The sequence below is a fragment of the Nipponia nippon genome, unplaced genomic scaffold (assembly GCF_047370975.1).
Source record: "Nipponia nippon isolate SJK-2023a ecotype South Korea unplaced genomic scaffold, ASM4737097v1 scaffold_1, whole genome shotgun sequence".
Lineage (NCBI taxonomy): Eukaryota > Metazoa > Chordata > Aves > Pelecaniformes > Threskiornithidae > Nipponia > Nipponia nippon.
In genome coordinates this window covers 121,026,798-121,048,592 of record NW_028262290.1, presented here as the reverse complement: position 1 = coordinate 121,048,592, position 21,795 = coordinate 121,026,798, and the positions used below count along the sequence as shown (strand labels likewise).

The window sequence follows — 21,795 nt, the reverse complement described above, 5'->3', positions numbered from 1 at the left end:
AGGAGCTGAATTCTGGGATTTGGGTCCTTGATTGGAAGTCCTTGTGTGTAAATTTGGCATAGGGTACTTCTGTTTCAGAGAACCATGTCTTTCTTCAGCTTAGAGCTGTGTAGATGCTAGGACCATGCTTGCATGAAGCTGAGGAATTATAATGAGTTTCCTAGTCATGCTCTGTGTACCTCTTGTATGAAGTGGGCTTGCACATAGATCTTTCTTATTCATCTAGTTATGCTCTCTGATACAGTAATCAGTAGACCATATAGTTTTTAAAAAATTCTTTTATAAACTCTTGTGGCTAGCACTGAAAAATAAGCTTTGTTCTCCCTTCTTGGAGCTTCCCGTCTTCAATACCAGCGTGTTTGGGGTGTTTGCTACATTCTTCTCACAGCTATGCTGTAAGTTTTTCATTGGTTTTGGAGCTAAAATTTCACGCATTATGTTTTAGGGCCCACTTTTGCATACTGTTCGCTGAATAACACTTATTCCTGACAGTTCAGTTCTCTTCAGTGGTGTACCAGTGTGAATGTGTTTTGTTCTGAGAGTGGTACCCAACTGAGAGTTTAAACCCTGATTTCTTTAAGCTCAGAAACCCATGTGTTGTTTTAAGCTGTATGTGGATTCTGGACCAGTGGTGACCAATGAAACATCTAAGCATAGTCTGTGTAAAATACCTTGGCAATTGCAAATGCCTTGAAGGAATTTGAAACCATCTGGCTCTGTCCCTTCTTTTGTCCCAGAAAAAGCCCTCCTTAGTTTGGATGTAGGGGCTGTGCTCCCTCTTCTGAAGAGGAATGCTTTGTATCGCCAATGACTTCCTGAATGCGATGGGGTTTTGCATTTGCTTCTGGTAAGCAGACAGTCAAATGTAGTTACAGGATGACCACAGCCCATTGCATGGGGCAGTCACTGATGGGCCTTTGATGCACTGGAAATGAGTTAGCCTTAAATTGCTTTGTGTCTTAGTTTGCTATTGGTTTCCCCTCTCCCAGCTGGCCACCTGTAATGTAAATTGAGTGGGATGTTGATGGTTTGTGAGTTGAAATCCCTTTGCACTGGCAAGATTAATTTCCAGTGTTTGCTCCCCAGGCAGATGAGCCTTTCACCCATACCTGTGTGGACAAAAAGCCCTCTCCGGAAAGGTGTGTGACACAAGTTTCATGACTGCTTTTTTTGCACTGACTCACCATATTGTAAGCTCGCTTGTGTGAGCCAAACCAGACTCAGGCTGTTCCTGCTGTTTTGAATTTATTTCAATTTTGTTGTGAATCATCCGTATTTTTCCTCTTATCTTTCACAATGGATGGGAGGCGTGGAGGGAGGGAAGAGGAGGAGGGGTGGAAAATAAAAAGGTGCACAAAGATTAATTTGCTGTGTAATTTACTCTTTTAGAAGGAGGGAGAGACACACTTGGGGAAATAGCTTATCAGACCTCTAAGAACATAGATGAAATACTGTCCTTTGTAACAGATACTCTGGTGTCATGCTGAGGCAGTCACTTACTTGGCACTAAAACTATATGACCAGGTTCATTTTTGAGGAGACGTGGTTTTCTGTGCGTGTGTATTTTTACTGCCTTTAGCTAAGTTAGGGCCCTTGGCACTTACCACTTCTTAATGATTTGTTCTTACCCCTGCTCCTTGCTTCTGGCTGTTTGTTCTTTACTACTTAGGTTATTACTCATGTTCTCATGCAGGGTCCTGAGAGTTAATGGAAAATTAAGATTGGAGTTGTTCTCCCCTTCCCTTCTCCTGTAAGGTTATCTGGGACAGCTTCACACACACATTTATATATGGCTTTGCAGCTTCTTGGCTTCTGACTGTTACGATTATGTCAAAGGTATAAAATGAAAGCTGGGAAGCTAGCAGCTTATTGAAATTAATTTCTTTAAATTTATAAAGCCACTGATTAACTACCTTTTAAAGCAGGTATAAAGTTAAGAGTAATATATAGTCTATATATTAATTTTAATCTTTTATATGAATTTTGTAATAGTTATACGTACACATTATATAGCTATATATATATTTAGCACAGAGGTCACAAAGTCAAGTTATTCAAAAAGTTCCCTAGTCCTTGTTTCATTTATGTGCATGTCTTTGTCCCATTGGAACACAGGGCGCTTAGGTACGTGCTTGTCTTTAAGTGTTGAATATATTCAAGCAAATTAGAGAAGGGGGTTTTTATTTTAGTATATTTCAGGTTTTATTTTAGTATATTTCATCACCTTGATGGTAAAGAAATGGTGGTTATTTTGTGTAACCTTAAATCACTTGGCAAGATGGCTATTTTCTAGTCAGTCCTCAGCCTCTGACTCAGGTGCTTTCTCCTTTCGGATACTTGCTGCATTAATACAGGTGCAGATTTGAGTCTTCATAGTTGCAAGAGGAGCTTTGTGTGCCTGTAGCTTTAATCCCTTTGCCTGGTAAGAAGGGTTAGCTATCTCAGCAGTCTCTTCCTGTCAGCCTTCAGGACAGATTATAAGCACGTCGTTCTGCCATGGAGAAGGTGGAGTTGGATGAGCCAAGGCAGGAAGGATGGTTCTGCCTGGGATAATATATGTCCTCCATCTCAGACCCCTCCAGACTTGGAATGGGTATCACTGCCTATGGCTGATGGATATGTATATCTTAGTCTTGTCTTTTCTCCAAGGTCACAAGAACTATCCTCTTTGAGGATGATGGGTGTGACAGTACGTATGTTTTTACTATGGGTCATCTTGGGAATTCTTTGCAAGTGGGAGGGTTCAGACCTGCTCCAACCCTCCCTGTGCTTGAGTAATGCTGTAGGGCTTCCATAAGGGCTAGATGGCTTCTGTGGGGAATGGCTGCATCAGCAGCAATGCTAACAGAAGTCTAGAGGTGGGGAAGCACATCTTGACGTAGAGTGCTGCCTGCAGTGCCCTTGATGTCTCGAAATACTGTGTAAAGTAGCTGAAAGACCACTCTCTTCTTGGCTTTGCAAATAATCTGCACATGGATCCAGGGCTGTACATAATGAATGGGGGCAGATGTTTTTAAGTGCAGCTGTTTTAAACAGCAGTTGGTTTATCAGGATGATGTTGCTCTGCTCTCAGTGACAGTCAGGTTACACTTCAGTTATTTGAAGAGATTCTCATTGCCAAATACTTGACTCAGCATTTGACTCAACAGAGGCAGCAGATCTTGCCAGTGGGAAGGAAGGGAATAGAAATGAGCTGCTGCAGCAGGGTTGGGTGAGGAATCTCCTGTCATCAGAGGGCCACCAGTGAATAGCAACTATGTCAGTAGGTTTGCAGATGTTCCCCTCCCAACAGATATTTTCTGCTTTTTCTCTGAAACTGTCACCCTCTTGTGTGCGTTAAATGTCATATCAGCTATTTATGTGGGTGTTCTAACCTCCGTGGAGGTGGGGTGAGAAGGAGGGCTGTAGAGAAATGATACGTTGATTTATTCGTGGGATTTATGGGGCAAAAATTAACTACCTTATTTTAAATTACTATTCAAATAAGTAGAACTGTAAGTCTTATAAAAACAAAAAAAAAACCCTCAAATCAGGCTTGAACTTCTTCCTCTTGCTGCTGTGCCCTTGATAAATATGCCTAGATTCAATAGTCCTTCCATGAATTTTCAGGCTGCCAAGGGCATGAAGAAGTTCTTTGTAGCTATTGAACTGTAAATTGTTGCATATGACACCTGGAGGAGTTGGAACGGTTTTGTACAAGTAACTCAGTGTATTCATCACACTTCCCCTATTGCGTGCAGTGGTTCACATTGAAGCTGAGAAAGATGATTCATATTGCTTTCTTCTCTTCCCCCAGTCAGTAGCAGCGGTAGCCCTCAGAGCAACATTTGAAACAGTAAATGCCTGGCCCACAGCCACGTGTTACTACTGCTCTGCTGGGCCCTCTGATGACACTGTAATCAGATGAGAGGCAAGGTAAGAATTGTTCTTTTCCACAGGGAAAATCAGACTAGGGTATTTAAGTACTAATCAAAAACAATTTTAACAAAATGTTTAAATTGGCCAGCAGACATTTTTCAGTCCTATGGCCTATGCTGTCAGGAAACACCCTTTTTTCTGCTCCAATATAAGTTGTTTTAGATGATTCATGAGACCTTATGCTCTGTTCTGAATTTTCATGTGAATATTAACACCCCTGGGATATGCTGCCAATCCAGAACATGGGTGTTTTGTGCTCCCTTAGCATCAGTCTAAGTGGTTACACTGGGGGGGTGGTATCCAGTAACACTGTGCTCCTATCAGCTGTTAATATTACTACTATCATATGAATAGGGTTGGGTTATATGCTCGCTGCATCCCTTTAAGATGCGAGGCTATGGTGTACAAGTGTGGCTGAAGGGGGCATTGGAGGTAAAACAATCTATTTGCAATTATCGGACTCAAAATGGCAGTAAACCTTTTTATTTCTCCTGATTTGATTTAGATTCTCCTTTACCTTGGCTCTGAACTACAGTCCTGTCATGCTGCTGTGCTAGACACCTCCGGGCGTTTGTCAGAGACTGGCTAATTGAAGCACACGCTCCAGCTTGGATCGAAACTGCTGTTTTGATCAAGATTGTAGACGCTGCTGCTGCCTCCTTGTGGAGTTCTTTCCATGAAGTACTAGGACTTTGGTTTGTAGGCTTTGGTTCTTCAGGGTTTTTAGGAAAGCACAAAGTCTCTGAACAGACCAGAAAGTGGAAGCTTAGGGCAAAGACAGCTGCAGGGTACAGTCCTGCTGTAATCTTGCTTGTGAACTGAGGTGTTCTCATCAGTTCTGGAACAACTGCAGCTCACTTACAAACAGGTGCATAATCCAGTGAAGGCAGTGAAATGCTTGGACATCTTAAGCCCTGTCCTCCAGATACTTCCACACACTTGTTAGCTGTTCACCCCTACAGATCCGTCTAAGTGCTTGACAGTTCTGTTGTTTAGCCTAAAATGCAAGTTTTGTTATTTCTGTTATTTCTCTTCTTTTACATACCATGCTCATATGATGTTCGCATTCAAGGATGTTTTTCCTTTCAACAGCTGTATTTTGCTGTGGTATTAGCATCTTAATTTCCTGAAAAGGTCTATGAGACTTGCTGGTTATGACTACCCTGTTTGTCTCAACAGACAGGAAAAACGGACTCTCTCTCTTTTCCTCCACCCTTCTCAGGACAAGTCCATGCTGACAAGGCCTACAACTTCAGGCTAAATTGTGGCTGCAAGGGGTCTCCCAAGCATGCAGGAGGCCGCACGGCAAGTGTGGATGGGGATAGAAGATGGGAGGAAGGTGTGCTGAAAGCAGAGCACGTCAGGCTTATGGCTGCCCTGCCAGCAACTGTTTCAGAACAACAGTGACAGAGCTGATAACTTAATCCTCCCTGTCCTTTATCATGTCTAAACTGTCACCTGTGATCTTGGAGGCCCTGGCTCCTGTCTTCAGCCCTGGATCCTATGGAGATGAATACAACTTTGGGGTACACCAGAGGGTTTTATTGTTGGTGGGTTTTTCACAGGAAGCTGCTACCATATTTGTGGCTGCTGGTGTGGTATGTCCTACCCAGATCCCTTTGACAGTTTCAATCTTCTCATCTGTAAAACGGGAAATGTGTTTCTTCAGGTGGTGTTGTGGTGATAAAGGCCTAATGTTAAAGTGTCATCTGAGAGAAGGCAGATGATCTTACTGCCGCCAAGGCAGTGGGCTGTGGGAAGCACCATGGTGAGGCCGTCAGCAATACCCAGGGATCTTGCAGGCAATGTTTTACCCTTGGTTTCTCATGTTGGTCTAGGTGAACATCATTTACTTACCAAGCTGCTCTGATGAGCATGAATTATCTCTGCTTCCTTTACAGACACATTGGCACTAATTACATTTGCAGGTACGCAGTTGGCATAGCTTGTAGGAGAGGGAATTGGTTTGTCTGTGTCATCCTGCTGACTTGTCATTACTGATGACAAAATGGGAACCTGAAAGAGCACAAGTGACACCTAGCTGGGTGGGAACAGCTACTGAAGCCATCTCCTGCCTTGGAAACTAGCGAGTGACTCTCCCATGCCATTCATCTGAATAGACATTGCATATAGCTTCAGGAGCAGGCCAGTATGTCCCTGCAGTGCTGCTAGGGTGGTTCCTAATGGGGATGGAGGGATTGCTAGAGTGAATAGTTTAGCATATGACAAACCCAGACAGCCGGTGTGCTTTTTCATAACACATATATATTTTATATGTATAAAATATGCATATATCTGTGGAGGAGAATAAATATCTATGTATTTGTCAGGTTGATGTAGAGACATGTAACCTAAGTGTGTGTGTGTGTGTGTGTGAAATGTGTTTGATCATACTTACACCTTTGTAAACCTAATATTTATGTAAAACTTGCATCCTACGTCTCTTAAGCCTGGGAGTATGTCATGCTTGAAGCAGTTGAGCAAAGTGGGGTTTGGCCATTGAGATACTCTTCAAAAAATACCTTTTCCTCTCTTGAAGTATATTCTTGCTTAGAAATTTTCAATATTTGGCTGAAGTTCTGGTCCTTTTGACATCAGTTTTAATGTTAGCTTCTGCAGAATCAGAATGCCATGCTCTGTGTGTGGACTCCCAATCTTGGTGTCCAGGAACGCAACGCTTCCTTTGTCTCCTTGTGTGTTTATCAATACAAGGACTTTTTTTTGTCAGTTCAGGCATGAAATTTTTTTGTGCTATCAAACTGAGATGCACTTTTGGTTGAAAAGCACTGCAGGAAGAACAATTTCTTATAGAGCGTACTTCTGGGACTATAAATAATAAATGCTATGCCTCGGAATGACGCAGGCACCCCTGCAACTTATATGTGCAAGGCAGAGATTCAGTAAATAATGATTTACCTGCTCTTTGTCAGTCCTAACCCCCTAAAGAAGGGTCTATTCAGGCATCTTTGCTGGCTTGATTAGTATTGTTTGTGCTGTTCTGCTTTTTAGGAGTTCCAAAAATGTTAACTGTTTTTCTTTTGTGGCACTGTTTTTGGAGTCTGCAACTTTATGAGGGGTATTAAATATTTATCAAACTCTTAGTTCTGAGCTAAGACAACCTATTCAAACCTCACCAACTTGCAGTAGGCTGGTGGTGCTGACTATTTGAGAAGAGCTTAAGGCTGCCTTAGTGCCTTATGATGCAGTAGTAATAGACATTATTTCAGAGTTGTTGGATTTATTTGATTATGTGTTTCCCCCCCCCCCCCCCCCCCCGTTTATTGATGTAGTTTTGTTCAGTTGCTTTGCAGTGTGGCAGATTGACAATAGGACCCTCTTCAGGACTGCGATTAAACTATCCATCCCCATGTGATGTGATAAATCATATCTCTGAAATCTATGCATATATGTCATTCCAGGGGTAGAGAAGAAGCTTATTCATGAATAGAAGACCAGTCTGTAAATGTTGTACTTTTCTTCTCTGTTAAAATCAAAGCTTGACTAAGATAAGGAGCCCAGCATGGTATCTCTGGGCTCTCAGGGGTCCCGCTGATAAAGTCCCTAACCAGAGGTGAAAGTCTGTGGAGTCAGTGGAAAGGCCCCTGTTAGCATCAGTGGAAGGTAGGTCATGCAGTGGAGCTTTCTGAAGTGCGGAAAACACAAAGTCAAGATGTGATTTCTCAAGTGAAGTCAGCTACAAATCTAACTCTGCTCCTCAACTTTCAAAAGTCAGAGGAAAAACATCTGGCTTGTTTGAAACAGTACCTTTGCATTCACAGGGGCCAGAGGTGACCTAAAAAGAGAAGGGTGACTCTGGATATCCATAGTCCCAACAGGACAGGCTGGGGACACTGGGTGGGCCTGCCAAAGAGGGGATCTCTTCTATTTTCTCTTTTTTTTTCCTCTCTCTTTTTTTTATTTCCCCCAAGCAGCTTTGACCGACCAGTGTCCCTTTGGGGTCCTTTCAGGACAGGCATAGTCTCATGCTGTAGTTCAAAGTCCACCTTGAGTTGGTGGGAAGAGGTGGCACAGGCCTGGAAAGGAGGGTACTGAGGTAGATGGCACCTTGTCCTGTCAATCCTAGTGGGTTTTAGTGTTTCCAGGAAGGCCAGAACCATTTTGCTTGTTTTGTACCAAGAAGGCAGAGATGTAAAAGCAGCACTCCAGAGCAGGAGATGAGAAAATGTTTGGTTTACTTCTGTGATGTCCTAGTTCAGTAGATACAACCGTTGTGTTTATTCATCATGTTGGCAGGCTCATTTTTAAAGGTCTAGCTTTGTCAAGAACCTTCTGTCAATTTTGCAGAATGTTATTTGGGTTTATTCTTTGTTTCTTTTATCTTATTTTTCTTTTGTATTTGGCTTTCAACTGGTAGTCAGAAACCCAAGGTTATAAATTCCATGGTATTACTGTGTTTCTAAGCATGTGTGATGCTGAATGACACCCACATTTCTCAGCTCTGATGGTGGCTGTATTCAGGCTAGCGGTCTTGGGTCCTGCCTGGGACAAGTCGTGATCTTCCTGGGGCTGCTTTGTGCTTCCCAGTTCTGCCACATCTCTGCCTCAGGACCACCCCGTTTTCATTTTATATTGGAGAAAATGTTGCCTCTGCCACAGCAGGCAGGAGAAGCTGGATGAGGGACATGCCTGTTTTGAGGCAGTGGATCCGTGTCCTGGGAGGGAGGAGGAGACACCCAAGTGCCATCCTAGATTGCAGGTTGTCCCCACACAGTGGCCTTCCCCAGAGGGGAGTCCTGGCTTCAGTAAGGTCAGGGTACTTGATGGTGAATGAGGGACCCATCACCTGCAATAACTTGAAACACTGGTGGATCTTCACCCCAAAAGTTGCAGGATATTGCAGTACTTAATAGTGTGTTCTATTGCTACTGTGATTCAAAGTGTATTGCTCCTCACTGCCCTCCAAATGCTTCATCCTGTCACTTACTGCAGATTAATTTGGCAGGGCTGCTTTGCCTTCTTGCATGGAAACAGAAGGTTTCTCGGGGCTGGGGTTCCACAGTAAGCAGGGGGTGTTCAATGGACAGTGATTGCAGACTTGGTAAACAGTAACCAGCCCAGGCAGTGTGACTCCATAATGCAGTGAACCACCACAAATGCTGTAAATTCATTTATCCCCTCCCTCAGATCACTTCCAGCATGTTTTGGGGAGGGTAAAAAGCTGGAGATGCCAGCTTGTCTGTGATGCATATTTAGAGGGAGAGCTGAAGTAACATGCTAACCCTTGTAGCTGCCAGACTCCCCTAATTGAGAGTTTTGAGTACCCCATATCTTACCTAATTGCATTTTTTAATGCAGAGCCATTTGAGCTTCTTCATTTTGGCAATGAGGATAATTCCTGTCATGAGCAAAAACCTAGGGATGCTTTTCTTTTTTTCCTTATGTAAAATGGTTGCTCTTCATCTGAGAGTATCTGTATAGAAATGTGTGTACACGTGAGTGTTAAAGAACTTTTCTTTTTTTTCATCATTCTTAGTTTAGCTGTTAGGTCTCACTTAAAGGGAAAAAGCCTCCCAGATAATCAACAAGATGGATCCTGCAAATATATAGACAACACATTTGCAGGAAGCCTCATATGTTTCCTTGTGATCTGTCTGCCAGTATGTCCCTACAGGGCTGGGATCTCACTCCTAATGACTGTGTTCAGTAGTGTGACTTCTTGACATGAGCCTTTCGGTGAGTGCCATGGGCAGAACCAGGCTGCTCTTCTGATCCCGCCTGTAGATCCAGTTGTGGGATTAGGACTTGAAATGTTCCCAGTCAGTACTGCCTGGTTTGCCATCTTCAAGAAACTACTCAGTCCCCACACGTTCAAGGTCCGCTGAGAAGATTGCTTTAAGAGACTTTCGCCTTCATGACCTTCGGCTCGGACACAGTAAGATACTCCCTTATAAGCCCTGGCTCATTTTTGTGCCTTTGTATTTAGGAATTACTGTTTCCACCATAAAAGATAACTTCCTTTCAAAAATACGGATCTCTGAAGAAGGGCACTCACAGCCTTGTTCAATACTAAGCCATTTGCTGACCATCACAGCTGGGAAATCGCTTCCCTGGTGACGAGGGAATTGCTAGAAAGCACGCCGAATGGCTTTCACATCCTCTAGCAAGGGGCATTTTTTTCCTTTCTGTCCTATTGTTTTGTTCTTCTGTGTGAAGTGTTTGGAGTAGTAGTGGCATTAATAATATCTAAAAGCAGGATATCTAAAATGTGTCCCCCCGAAACCGGTTTGCCGTCTGTCTCCCAAGACATGCTCAGCTTTGTGAAACAGCACGGTAGTGTTTGTTTCGGTGTGGCCGCCCTTTGGGGATTTGCAGGAATACTGCAGCAAATCATCCTGCATGCAAGGCTGACCTCTGGGAGGCTAACAAATTGAGGTGAGCCAGCTGGAGCGATAGGACACTGCCAACAGACAGAGCATGCTCAGACCGGGGGGAGAAAGGTAGTTCAGTCTGCAGAGGGTGCACGGGTTACTGTGCTGAGAGCTGTCAGATACGATTTTTTCTTTTTCTTTTTCTTTTTCTTTATGGTGGTGGGGAAGGAAGAGGACTGGAGAGTGTTCGTTCCTCTGCAAAGCGTAGCTTTAAGGTGTCTTCTTTTTTCTTCTGTGAAAGAGAGGCACCGGATAGCGTTTCCTTTTATTTAGCAACACCAGGTATGCGTGCATGTGCTGAAACACTAATCTACCAGGGATAGTACTTCCAAGATGCTCTGAATTACTGTGTTTCTTTGCTGGGTGTTATTGTAACTGTGCTCTGTTTGCTGTGCTGATCACATACGGCTCTGAATTCAGTTTTGTTGGCGCTCCTGGCTGCAGTGTACTTCGGGGGGTGGGTTCAGCATGTTTTTTGATGCTGTCTCCTTGCTCCCCCCCCGCAACTTCACACTGAATCTCTCCTCTATGGCTGTGCATGTGTGGGAAGGAGGTCAGTAGTTCATTTGTAATTCCAGCTCTTTGTAGTCCCTCTTTGTTTGACTGGTGGTTTGCTTTATCATTTTTAAACAAAAGTCTCGTGGGGAAAACATCTTTGATCTGGACTAAATTCTGTAGGTTTTCAGAAATATATTTCTTACTGGACAGGTGCTGCTTTGGGATTACTTTTTTTTCTTACCCTACATGCTAATGTAGAGCTTGTGGTAACCAAGGAGGGATTATTGCTGTTCTTTTTGGCTGTGCTGTGCTCCGAAAAATTCCAGCTCCTGCTTAGAATTTGCAGCACACAGGAGCGGTCTCAGGCACCATGCTGATGAGAATCGGGGAGAGCTCAGGCTGTAAATGCTGCTAAGCACCAGTCCCAGTATCCAAATAACACAGGTACTCTTCCTGTTGGAGAACAGAGAAAGAAAGGATAGATGAAATACACAGAACAACAAATGGCAGCTGAAGCCCAAAGGCATAGTTGGAGTGGCTGAAGATCATCTTGTTCAGTACTTTGGGATTTCACATCATATTCTTTTAAATTCACTTTTGCAGCATTAGTAAATTTTCCCTTCAGCCACCTCCACTTCATCTTTACTTTAGGTAGACCACTGAAGTAAGATAAACCTGCTGCTCTCTGGCACGTTTTTGTTTCTGACAAAGGTGTCTTGCTTACAGACTAACAATAAGAGACCAGGCAAAAGGGAGAGGTTTTTTACTCATATGACAGTGCTGTTAATGCCAGTAAAACCTGATAGGTTTTGATCGGATACTTGGGTGAACAAAGATCGACTGGAAGGAACTTCCCCCTCTGTCTAGCCGTGGTTATTTTGAGTACCTTGGGTTTTCAACTTTAGGCTTGCGACTGTCAGAAGGTAAAGACTTGAGGGATGAGAGACATACTTTTTTTTCTTTCATAGCTCATTTTTCTTACATCTCCCACCTCAAGCTTGTTTATCAGAAATGCATCTTTTTTAGGGGAATTTTCTGGAGATCAGGGTTAGTTTTTGTTTGGGGAAAGGATTTCACACTCCGTGTCATTCTGGATGGAGAAGGGATCTTGGAAATGTGGACCTTAAAAGCCCAAGAAGTATTCTTTTTAGTTTCATACTTTTAGCTCAGTTTTGTGGTTTGCTTATATGCATTGACTGCTTAGTGTTGGATTTCCTTTTTTTTTTTTTTTTACCTGTTCTTTCGTAGATCAAGACAGCAGTATCAACAAATATTAAATCAATGGCTGCTAGTCAACCTGAAAGTCAGGTTGGATGTCTTCCTATCCCAGCTCTCACAGCCTCTGAAATTAAATGGAAGAAAACTTAGATTTTTCCATCCATAAGTACGACTGGAAGGTGTCCAGGAGCCACCAGTATTCTCCTGTTCGTATTGAAGGTATGTTTGCAGTAGGGACCATTGCACAGAGCCTCAGTCTCCTTGGTTGCAGTCTTGTATAGAAAGACTTACAGTTTTGCTTTCTATTCCTGACTTATGCTAAACCATAAAAACTGAAGATAAACCTAAGTTTGGTTACAACTATCTATAGATAACTTAAGTTTTTGTGAGACAGTTGTTTTTAAAAAAAATTGTTACGTTTTGATTTTTTTTCTGAATAAAATTTTATATTTGAAATTCCACTTAAGGCTGCAGAGTTAAGGTGTTCTTATCTTTCATATCCCCTTTTTGTACCAGGCTTCATTACCGATACTTGTATCTTTGGCTGCTGGGTTTGCTTCCTTCAAGAAACTGCCCTTTTCCTGTTTAAAAAGTCAGCACTTCTACACTTGGCTGCTTTTTACAGAGAAAATGTTCCAGTATATCAATCATTCAGTGTACCATCCTTTCTTTAATGTGATATGTACTGTGAAAGATATATGTATCTCATTAAACAAATACAGTGAATAAGATGATAACAGCCTTTTGGGCTGTGGGGATTGACTTGCTTGTAGTTCTGCAGGAATCTGTGACAGAGATGAGAATAAAAGCCAATTCTTGGCTGCCAAATCCTAACTCCCCCTCCTTCCAATCGGGAAAGTTGCCTTCTAGGAACTTCTGCTTTGAGCATGAATGAAGTAGGTATTTAAAACTGCATGCATTACATATACTGCCTCCTTAACTAAGCCTCTTGCATCAGGGATGGGAGGAAGAACAGAAGACATTTTGCAGGGGGAGTGTGAAATGCCACGTTTGCACGCTTTACTTTTCCTGTTCCGGTCCTGGCAATCCAGCCAAGCAAGAGATGGATCTGGGGATAGGGAGCACTAATAGGGAAAATGTCCTCGAGAAGGGAATATCTGCTCCCACCCCTCCCACTGCGTTGCCATAACAAGAAGGGTCAGGGTCCCCTGCCCATTTCCTACCCATGCAGCTCTGCCCCAACTCCTTCCCTGTCCTCTGGCAGGAGCAGCCCCAGTCCAGTTCCCAGTGCATTTCTGGGAACTGCGGAGACGGTTCTGCTTGGACACCGCTGCCACGACTGGCAGGCTCTGTGGGGAGCTGGTCAGCTGGGCCAAACCCAAGTTGGCCTCCATGTAGAGGCAATTCTCTCTGTGCACAGAGTGGTGATGCTTTCTGGAAATGTGTGTCCTTCATGCTTTTTTTTTTCAATTCTGTGAGGGTTTTTTAGCCTGCTGTAGCTCTGGAAAACTGAGCATTGGCTTGGAAAGTGCTTGGGCAGTTAGTAACAAAAGCTTGGCAAGGCCTAAGTAGACAAAACCAGCACTTCTCATTTTGTTAGTGCCTGCAGGACTGGGTGATCCCCTTTTAGATGTGCTGTTCACCCCAGTGACCCTTGTTCTCCCTAATCAAGCTCTTGTTTTGTTCCTCTGGGTGTCTTAGTAGTGCATGTTTTTTGTCTTTTGTTTTTTGTTGTGTGGACTTTGTAGCTTTTCTCCTGATTTCTTACCTAGATTGTAGGTTTTAAAATGGAGAAGATATTTAAAACATTGTCCAGCTTTAAAATAGTGATTCATCCTACCCTAGCTTTATAATTAAAAAAAGAACAACAGAACTCATGCCTTAAATGAATCCAAACAGTCCTTTATGCCAACTGCCTATTAGTAGAAATTCATCTCTCCCATCCCACCCACTCTGATCTCCTCGACATGTTAACAAGAGATGAAGAACAGCTTCCCCATCTATGCTTCGTGTTGCTTTCCCACATCCTGAGGATGTTTATAACATCAGATGACCAGCAGCTAACAGGCAGAAGGTGTTACTGTGTCCAAACTTCCAACAGAGCATTATGGGCCTGCAAGATGCTCCAGGTCTCTGCCAGAGGTGCTTGCTGAACACACCAGATGCATGCTCCTGAAGTCTTTACCTGCTCACCAGTAATCAGTGCTAGTTAGAGCAGCAGTAGCCGGGCTGAGAGGATGAAGCTGTGACCTTTTTGCTAAGTTAGTGAGGGTGGAGGAAGAGAATGGGGTAAGCTCTTCATGCCTGTGCTCTCTTTTGGAAAAAGAGGAAAGATAAGATGACCAGAAATAGAGTCCCTCCCACAGGCTTTTAGCCTCTGGAGCGGCATCCATTGTGGCTGAGCTGCAAACCTCAGGGCACGCTCGTATTTCCCTTGCAAAGTCTTGAGCTGCCCCTATGCCGGTGTGTTTGTTGAGCTCCCCATCTTTGACTGTGCGGTGCTGTAAGTCAGCTGCCCCGCTGCCCTGTCAACATCGCTGCCAGGGAAATCTGCCGCTTCTGTCTCCCTCTCTCAATCCCGCTCTTCCTCCGCAGCCTGCCCGTGTTGGGAGTCCTCAAGGGCACGTCCCGTCCCCTCCCATGGGGCATGGTTGCCCTCTGCCAGCTTGGCAGCGGGAAGCTTTGTGCTGCTTCTATGTGCACGTCTCTTCCGGCAAGGCTCTGGTCTATCAGCCGTCGTGTCTTCTGTTGCTGAAGGATGGTGCTTTAGCATTTCAAAGCAGAGAGTAAAAAAATGACAGTCCATGCGATTTCCTTGGTAACTGGGATGCATTGCTCACGTGGAGCAAAGCCATGGTTATCCCAGTGTCACTGAGAAGTGAGAGGGTAGATGAATGTGGTAGGGATGGGGAGGAGATAGTCTGTGGGCAACTGGGGGTGTGAACGGCCTAGATGCTGACCTATATGTAGAAAGAAACAGCACAGAGGACTCTGCTCTTAAGGAAGGTAGCAGTGTGTCTGGCCTGCCACTTCTGCAAGTGCTTTTTGGTTCTTAAGGTTTTCTCCGATGACACTGTGGGAGGGGAGTGGTAACTCTAGACCTGTTTTGTGAGGGAGATTTACTAACGAAAGTTTCTTTTGTTGTGAAGCAGCTCTCTTCAGGTGGAAGACTAAATGCTTTCACTTATTTCAGAGTTACTTACTACCTCCTGGGAAAGTTTCCCATCCCAGGACTACTGCTGCTGACAACACTTAATGACTGATCTCAGCTTGGGAGACTGAGGAGCCAGGGGACATGGAGAGTGATTGCTTGCCTTTACCCGCTTGGTGCAGCCTCTCCTGGGTATGGAAGAGCAAACAGCAGGGTGGTTTCTTACTATTTATGTTGTGTCACTTCCTGAAGGACCAAAGATTTTAGTTCTCAAAGGTCTGCGTTCACTGAAAGCATCAGATTAAAAAAAAAGGTGGATGGTAAAATGTGGGAAAACAGGCCAAGTATCAAGACTGTTCCCTGAGTACCTGTGAAATTCTCCTTTTAGTTCTGCCTGCAACACCCCTTCCTGTCCACATCTCCTTGTTCACTTCCATCAAAAGCAGCATTCAGCCAAGCAGCATGAACTGGGATTTACAAACTGGCAATGAGGAACAGGAATGAAGATGGATTCCTTTAGCATTGCTAGCTTTTAACATTCATTCCTGACACCTAAAAGCTAAAGCACGTACACTCACTTCAGCTAAGTGCAGGGAAGTGAAAGACCTGCAGTGAGGGAAGAGATGGAGGAGGGCCTTGCAGGTGATTTTTATTAAAAAGCTGAGTTGTTCATTTGTAGCCATTTAGCAGGTATTGCTGTAACAGAGTCTAAAATGAAAATTGCTGACCTCTGAACATTGGCTGCATCCATCAGGCTGCATCTCTGAAGTGCTTCTTATGCCCCTCCCTTGGGGCTGGAGGGGAGAGAACAAATCAGTCAGGGGTGAAACATTAGGACAGACTGTTTCCAAGGAGGCCTGTTCAGCTCAAGGGGTTTGTAATGGTCAGCGGAGCTCCCCACCACTGAGATGCCCGTGAAATGCAGGTGGTATCAGTGGTATGGACTGCTGCCTTCTGATGCCTTTGAAACACCCACACATACACGCTCTCCCCGCTGTACTGGAATAATAAAGAAGCCATGTGGTTTTCCCCCTCCGCCAAGCTCTTGCAACTTGCATTGACTCCATTGAACTTGTAGGTGCTTTGTTCTTCTGACCCGCAGTACTTAACTTTCACAATGCCTGCAGACTGGCCTTCTTTTGAAGTGTGTGCTTGTGGCAGAGGACTTGGTTGTTGAAGGTCTCCTTCACGTACTGACTAGCAGGCTTTGTGCGTGGCTGCTTGCGCTCGGTCCTTTCCTTGGTGATGCTGCTGAAGTCATTTAAAGCTGTGCTTACGAGATGAGAGGTCCGTAGTGGAGAGGTTATGTGGAGAGTTGGATGATATCGTTGGATGTCTTTCAAAGATAGTGAAGAAGTAAATGAAGCTTTGGAAGCCTCGTACCAACAAAATAACTTAAGATCTGTCCCTATCAAAAATTTATTTTCCTGAAAACTGGTTTGCTTGTATTAGCAGAACCTGAGTGATGTTCTGCTGTCCCCAGTAGGTTTCCATTCAAGGCTGTCCATGGAACAGCTGCGGTTGAGAGTTGCAAAGCCATCAGGAGCAGCAGTCATCGCCTGTTACAGAGAAGGAAAGATTGAGAGGTGGTGTGGCAGCCATCGTTCGTCTGTGCAGGGTATCTGTGGCACCTGGGACAAGACCAGGTTTAAATTGCTGTGCTGGAAACAAAGGCCGAGTGTTAGGAAAGAGTTTATCACAGTCCTTCATGCCTTTATTGCTGGAGACTGGCTGAAGAGATGAATGAATATTAAGAATGAGATAGATAAGCATCTTTTGGGGAGTGGTTTAGGGAGAGCTGATCCTGCCTTGGCAATTAGATGACCACTCTTGAGTCCCTTCCCATTTCCTTTTCTATGGTTGAAATCAAAACACCTTTTTAATTCGCTGCTTGCTTTTAGGGAGTTGCTAGATGAGGCAGTTTTTCAGACCACTTGCCAAAGGAGGTGGACTTCATTTCTGTTTCATTTGAGTAGCTAGAGCTGTTCTGAAATTGAAATGAATTTGTTGCTGAGATCCCCAGAGACCACCTCTTGAATCTGTGTGACTTACAGCTAGCACTTGTTTCTTTGGCATTATTGAGTCTTCCACATACCTTCATTTCTTCCTAAGACAGAGATCCCGCAGGCTGTTGGGATCTCACAAGCTGTAGGGATCCCTTCTAACTTCACTGAATTCCATGAGTGATTCTCCATTCAATTCCAAGCTGTGTGAACCAGATGGCAGGATCAAGCTTTTAGGCTGCAATCTCTCTTTTCAAAAGAACTCCCTTGACAGTAGAGAAGGTGTTTGCAGTGGTCCTAAATATGCCTTGCTGTCTTCCTCCACTTTGGCGTATAAAACCAAGCATCTCTGGGTTAAAATGCTAAGGAACTATTGCTTGGTATGTCAGAGCATGTGCTTGAGACGTTGCTTTTTTTCCCTCCCTCCAAACTTGCAGCAAAAGGAGTTTAAATCGCTACCTTTAAAAACTGCAGTTAGAAACAGTCTAATCAGGTATATACCAATCAGAGATTTGCCTTCCTATAGTTCCCCATGAGTCATGGCTGCAATTCTTTACAGTCTGACTAGCAGCAGACCTTGATGCATAATAAATATTGGAGCCCATAAATACTGTAGGTGAACACATCTCAGCTGAAGTTCACAGTAGAAAATGTAATCAATACTCTGATATAAGCCAGTAGTGTTTCTACGTAAAAAGAAAACAGCGGCAGGATCTCTCCCATAACAGAAAAAGAAACAGGGAGGCCTTGGAGCAGCACAGAAGAGGTTCTCAGGTTGGGATGGGAAAACACCAACACTAGAAGCACTTCAAATGTATTACCTTCCCATTTGTTTAAGGGTTGGTTGTGGTGGTGCAAGCCAGACTCTCACTAAATGAAGGTTTGATTGCTTTAATGAAACATCAGTTCCTTGCATAAAGAGCGGAGCTCTCCTCTCTCCCATGCCAATATTTCTTTTGGAAGACAATGGCAGTTGTCAATCCTAGCTTTTGATCCCAGATTGCAGCCAGTGAAACAACTGAGCGACTTGGGACGCAGGGCAGTTTGCAGACCTGCAAGTTCTTCCCCTAAAAATTAAATTGAATGTTATGTTCACCAGTTCACATTTCATATTGGAATGGAGTGTAGCGAAATCTATATTTGGCAGTACTCCTTGTACTTGTATTCTCTTCACAGTAAAGGCGAGAGGCAGAGTTGGGTACTTGCAGACACGCAAAAGGCCTATGGCAGGCCAGGAGAAGGAGCTAGGTCTCCCAAGCCCTGTGCGAGTGGCCCAGTGATTGCAGCGCTGTCTTTCCTCTCGTTGTTGGACTGGTCTGCAAAAAGCAGAGTGAGCCAAAGTCCCATGAAACATACCGTTTTTTCTGAGAAAGCTTCATAGAGCTTATCCACAAACTGTTTTACTTTTTCTTCTCCAAAAGGGTAGAAAAGAAAATGAGAGAGGAAGCCTTCCTGTAAAGCAGCTCCCAGTTCTGTTTGCTTTTTTTTTTTTTTTTTTTTTTTTTTTTTTTCCCCCCCCAGTTTTGGGTAGTGCTTTGGCACTCTCTTCTTCTTTTCCTCATTCCCTGGAAGGGGGAAAAAATACTGAAAAAAGCCTAAACTCTTGAATAGTCCATAAAATGTGATTTATGGTAGAGCTATAAACCTGATGTTTAAATGGTTCCTTTCTTGTTTTATTTTCCACAGGTCTTTTTGCCCTCACCATGTCAAGGAGTGTTAACGATGTGTTCCCTCTCCATTGCATTCCCCACCTGTTATCTTGCTAGGATCTAACTACAGAATGAACATAGCAGCTGTGTTTAATGCCCTGCTCGTGTCTGTCCTCGCTGCTGTGCTGTGGAAATACATCAAACTGCGAGAGCATGTCTTTATGGTCGAAGAGGAGTTGGTCCTCACGCGTCAGTCTCAGGAACTCTCTCAGGTTCAGATTGACTACCATGCAGCTCTCCAGGCACTGGTGGAGGACGGTACCAGGATGGTGTGCACTGGCAGGATGCACACCGACCGCATCTGCCGCTTTGAGTCCCTCTGCTACTCTACTGAGGCTGAGGAGTTTGTCTACTTTCACAGCAACTCCTCAGTCATGCTGCCCAACCTGGGCTCCCGGAGGTTCCAGCCGGCTCTGCTTGACCTCTCCTCGGTGGAAGATCACAACACCCAGTACTTCAACTTTGTGGAGCTGCCAGCTGCTGCGCTGAAATTTATGCCAAAGCCGGTCTTCGTGCCCGATGTGGCGCTGATCGTTAACAGGTTCAACCCGGACAACCTGATGCACGTCTTTCATGACGACCTCCTCCCCATTTATTACACCATGCAGCAGTTCTCTGATTTAGACCTGGAGGCACGGCTCTTCTTCATGGAAGGGTGGAGTGAAGGTGCTCACTTTGACCTCTACAAGTTACTGAGTAACAAGCAGCCGCTCCTCAGGGAGCAGCTTAAAACCCTGGGCAGGCTCCTCTGCTTTACCAAATCATATGTGGGACTGTCCAAAATCACCACCTGGTACCAGTACGGATTTGTCCAGCCACAAGGGCCAAAGGCTAACATCTTGGTTTCTGGTAACGAGATCAGGCAGTTCACCAAATTCATGACACAGAAGCTGAACGTCAGCTTGGAGGAAAGCTCCAGTGAGGAGTACATCATAGTGTTCAGTCGAACAATCAACAGACTTATCCTAAATGAGGCAGAACTAATCCTGGCTCTCGCTCAGGAGTTTCAGATGAAAACCATTACCGTCTCTCTGGAGGAGCATTCATTTTCTGACATCGTCCGGTTGATCAGCAATGCGTCCATGCTGGTCAGCATGCATGGGGCCCAATTAGTCATGTCTCTCTTCCTGCCAAGAGGTGCCACAGTGGTGGAGCTCTTTCCTTATGCTATCAACCCTGAACACTATACCCCTTACAAAACCCTGGCAACCCTTCCTGGCATGGACCTGCAGTACATTGCCTGGCAGAACACTGACAAGGAAGACACCATTACCTACCCGGACAGACCTTGGGATCAGGGCGGGATTGCTCATCTGGACAAAGCTGAGCAAGAGCGCATCATTAAGAGCACAGAGGTGCCGCGGCACCTCTGCTGCCGCAACCCCGAGTGGCTGTTCCGTGCCTACCAGGACACGAAGGTGAACATCCCTTCTCTCATCCACGTGATCAGGCAGACTGTGAAATCTAAGCCCGGACCCAAGAAGCAGAAGTGGTCTGGCAGCCTCTACCCTGGCAAAGTGAGGGATGCCAAGTGTCAAGCCTCTGTCCAGGGCACGAGCGAAGCTAAACTTGCCGTGTCCTGGCAGATCCCCTGGAACCTGAAGTATCTCAAGGTCAGAGAAGTGAAATACGAAGTGTGGATACAAGAGCAAGGGGAAAACACTTACATGCCTTATATATTGTCCCATCAGAATCACACCTTCTCAGAAAACATTAAGCCCTTCACAATATACCTGGTGTGGATACGCTGCATCTTCAACAAAAATCTCCTGGGACCTTTTGCAGATGTGCTCTTGTGTAGTACATAACCTGTTGCGCTACCTGTACAGCTCTGCCCTGCTCTCCACTCCATCTGTGGTTTAAAACTTCTTGTCTTGTAGTTTGTAGAGGGCTGAAGAGGACTAGACTGTACCAGTGCCTGCGTGTCCATTTTATTGCACTCCATGTGTATTCTTTAAATGGTATTTATTTCCAGTGAGTGTTTAAAAAAAAAAAAAAAAAAAAGAAACCTCTGTGTTCTTCAGAGTAACCTCCAGAGGTTAAATTACATGCTGAATACATGTAACTGAAAACAGAATGGAAGTGAATTGTGTGTACCTTGGTCGTGATTTAAATTCGTTTCTATTGTGTGGTGAGTATTTAAGCACAGGGTTAAACCACAGTTAATTCCATGGCTAGGTGGGCAATTCTCATCAGCTTTTTCATTGTAAGTTATTTTTTTCAATAACTCTGACTGTAACTTTGGGTTCAAGATTTGGTACAAGAGCCTTCATTAAACTGCTGTAAACCCTCTCAGTATTTTTTTTTTTGCTTTTTATTATCTGTCAAAATGGTTATTGTGATAGATTTATCTATTGCTGTGATAAAATGTGTATATGGGTAGCTTTTTCTTTTTCATATTTTGGCTGAAAAAAAGGAGACTACAGTGTCAGCTCCAAGTTTTAAATCAGATTTTACTGCACCCCAATAGAAAAAGGCTGGAGTAGCAGATGGGAGATAGAAGGGATGAAGTGGATAAAATAATTTACTGTGTTTTAAGATCTGTTTTCATTTTGTGAGTTATGTACAGGTCTGTGGAAAAGGAAGGGGGTGGTTTGGAAGAGGTGATGGGGAAGAGACTGCACTTACGGCAATCTGCTTGAGAAAATAATTTTTTTTGGTGTTTGATCCGAATGATCTGTTGATAATGGCTGCTAACGGGTACGTGCTTTGCTAAGCCATAGGCAGGTGGTCACAAAGGGCAGCTTTCTGGGCACAGACGTTGGTGGGGGGAAGCGGAGTCAGGCGGGGGGCAAGTACGTGGGCGCCGTCGCGTTGGGCTGGACAGAGGGAGTGGCAGGGGCTGGGCTGATGGCACTCGCACCTCTGTTGCTCTGGTCAGGGCAGTAGTTTATTCTAGACTGATACTGGTTTTCCCCAAGATCAGAATCTGGCTTCATTGCTGGGGT

General features: G+C 44.3%; 1 protein-coding gene across 23 annotated transcripts in view; it reads left to right on the top strand.

Annotated features, from left to right (window-relative positions):
• Positions 1-21,142, top strand: part of POMGNT2 (protein O-linked mannose N-acetylglucosaminyltransferase 2 (beta 1,4-)) — a 33,321-nt gene extending 12,179 nt beyond the window's left edge. For 7 of the 23 annotated variants that reach the window (XM_087770537.1, XM_087770509.1, XM_087770418.1 and 4 more), the window contains 2 exons: positions 12,054-12,242; positions 18,825-21,142. In XM_087770537.1, coding sequence (XP_087626663.1) covers positions 18,919-20,655 — 1,737 coding nt within the window. In that variant the 5' untranslated portion in view covers positions 12,054-12,242; positions 18,825-18,918 and the 3' untranslated portion in view covers positions 20,656-21,142. Of the gene's footprint in view, positions 1-3,796; positions 3,916-4,423; positions 4,614-5,498; positions 5,517-10,475; positions 10,590-12,053; positions 12,243-18,824 lie in introns of those variants that run through there. The other 16 variants (XM_087770502.1, XM_087770400.1, XM_087770391.1 and 13 more) reach the window with 6 other exon arrangements.
• The last annotated feature ends 653 nt before the right edge of the window (positions 21,143-21,795 follow it).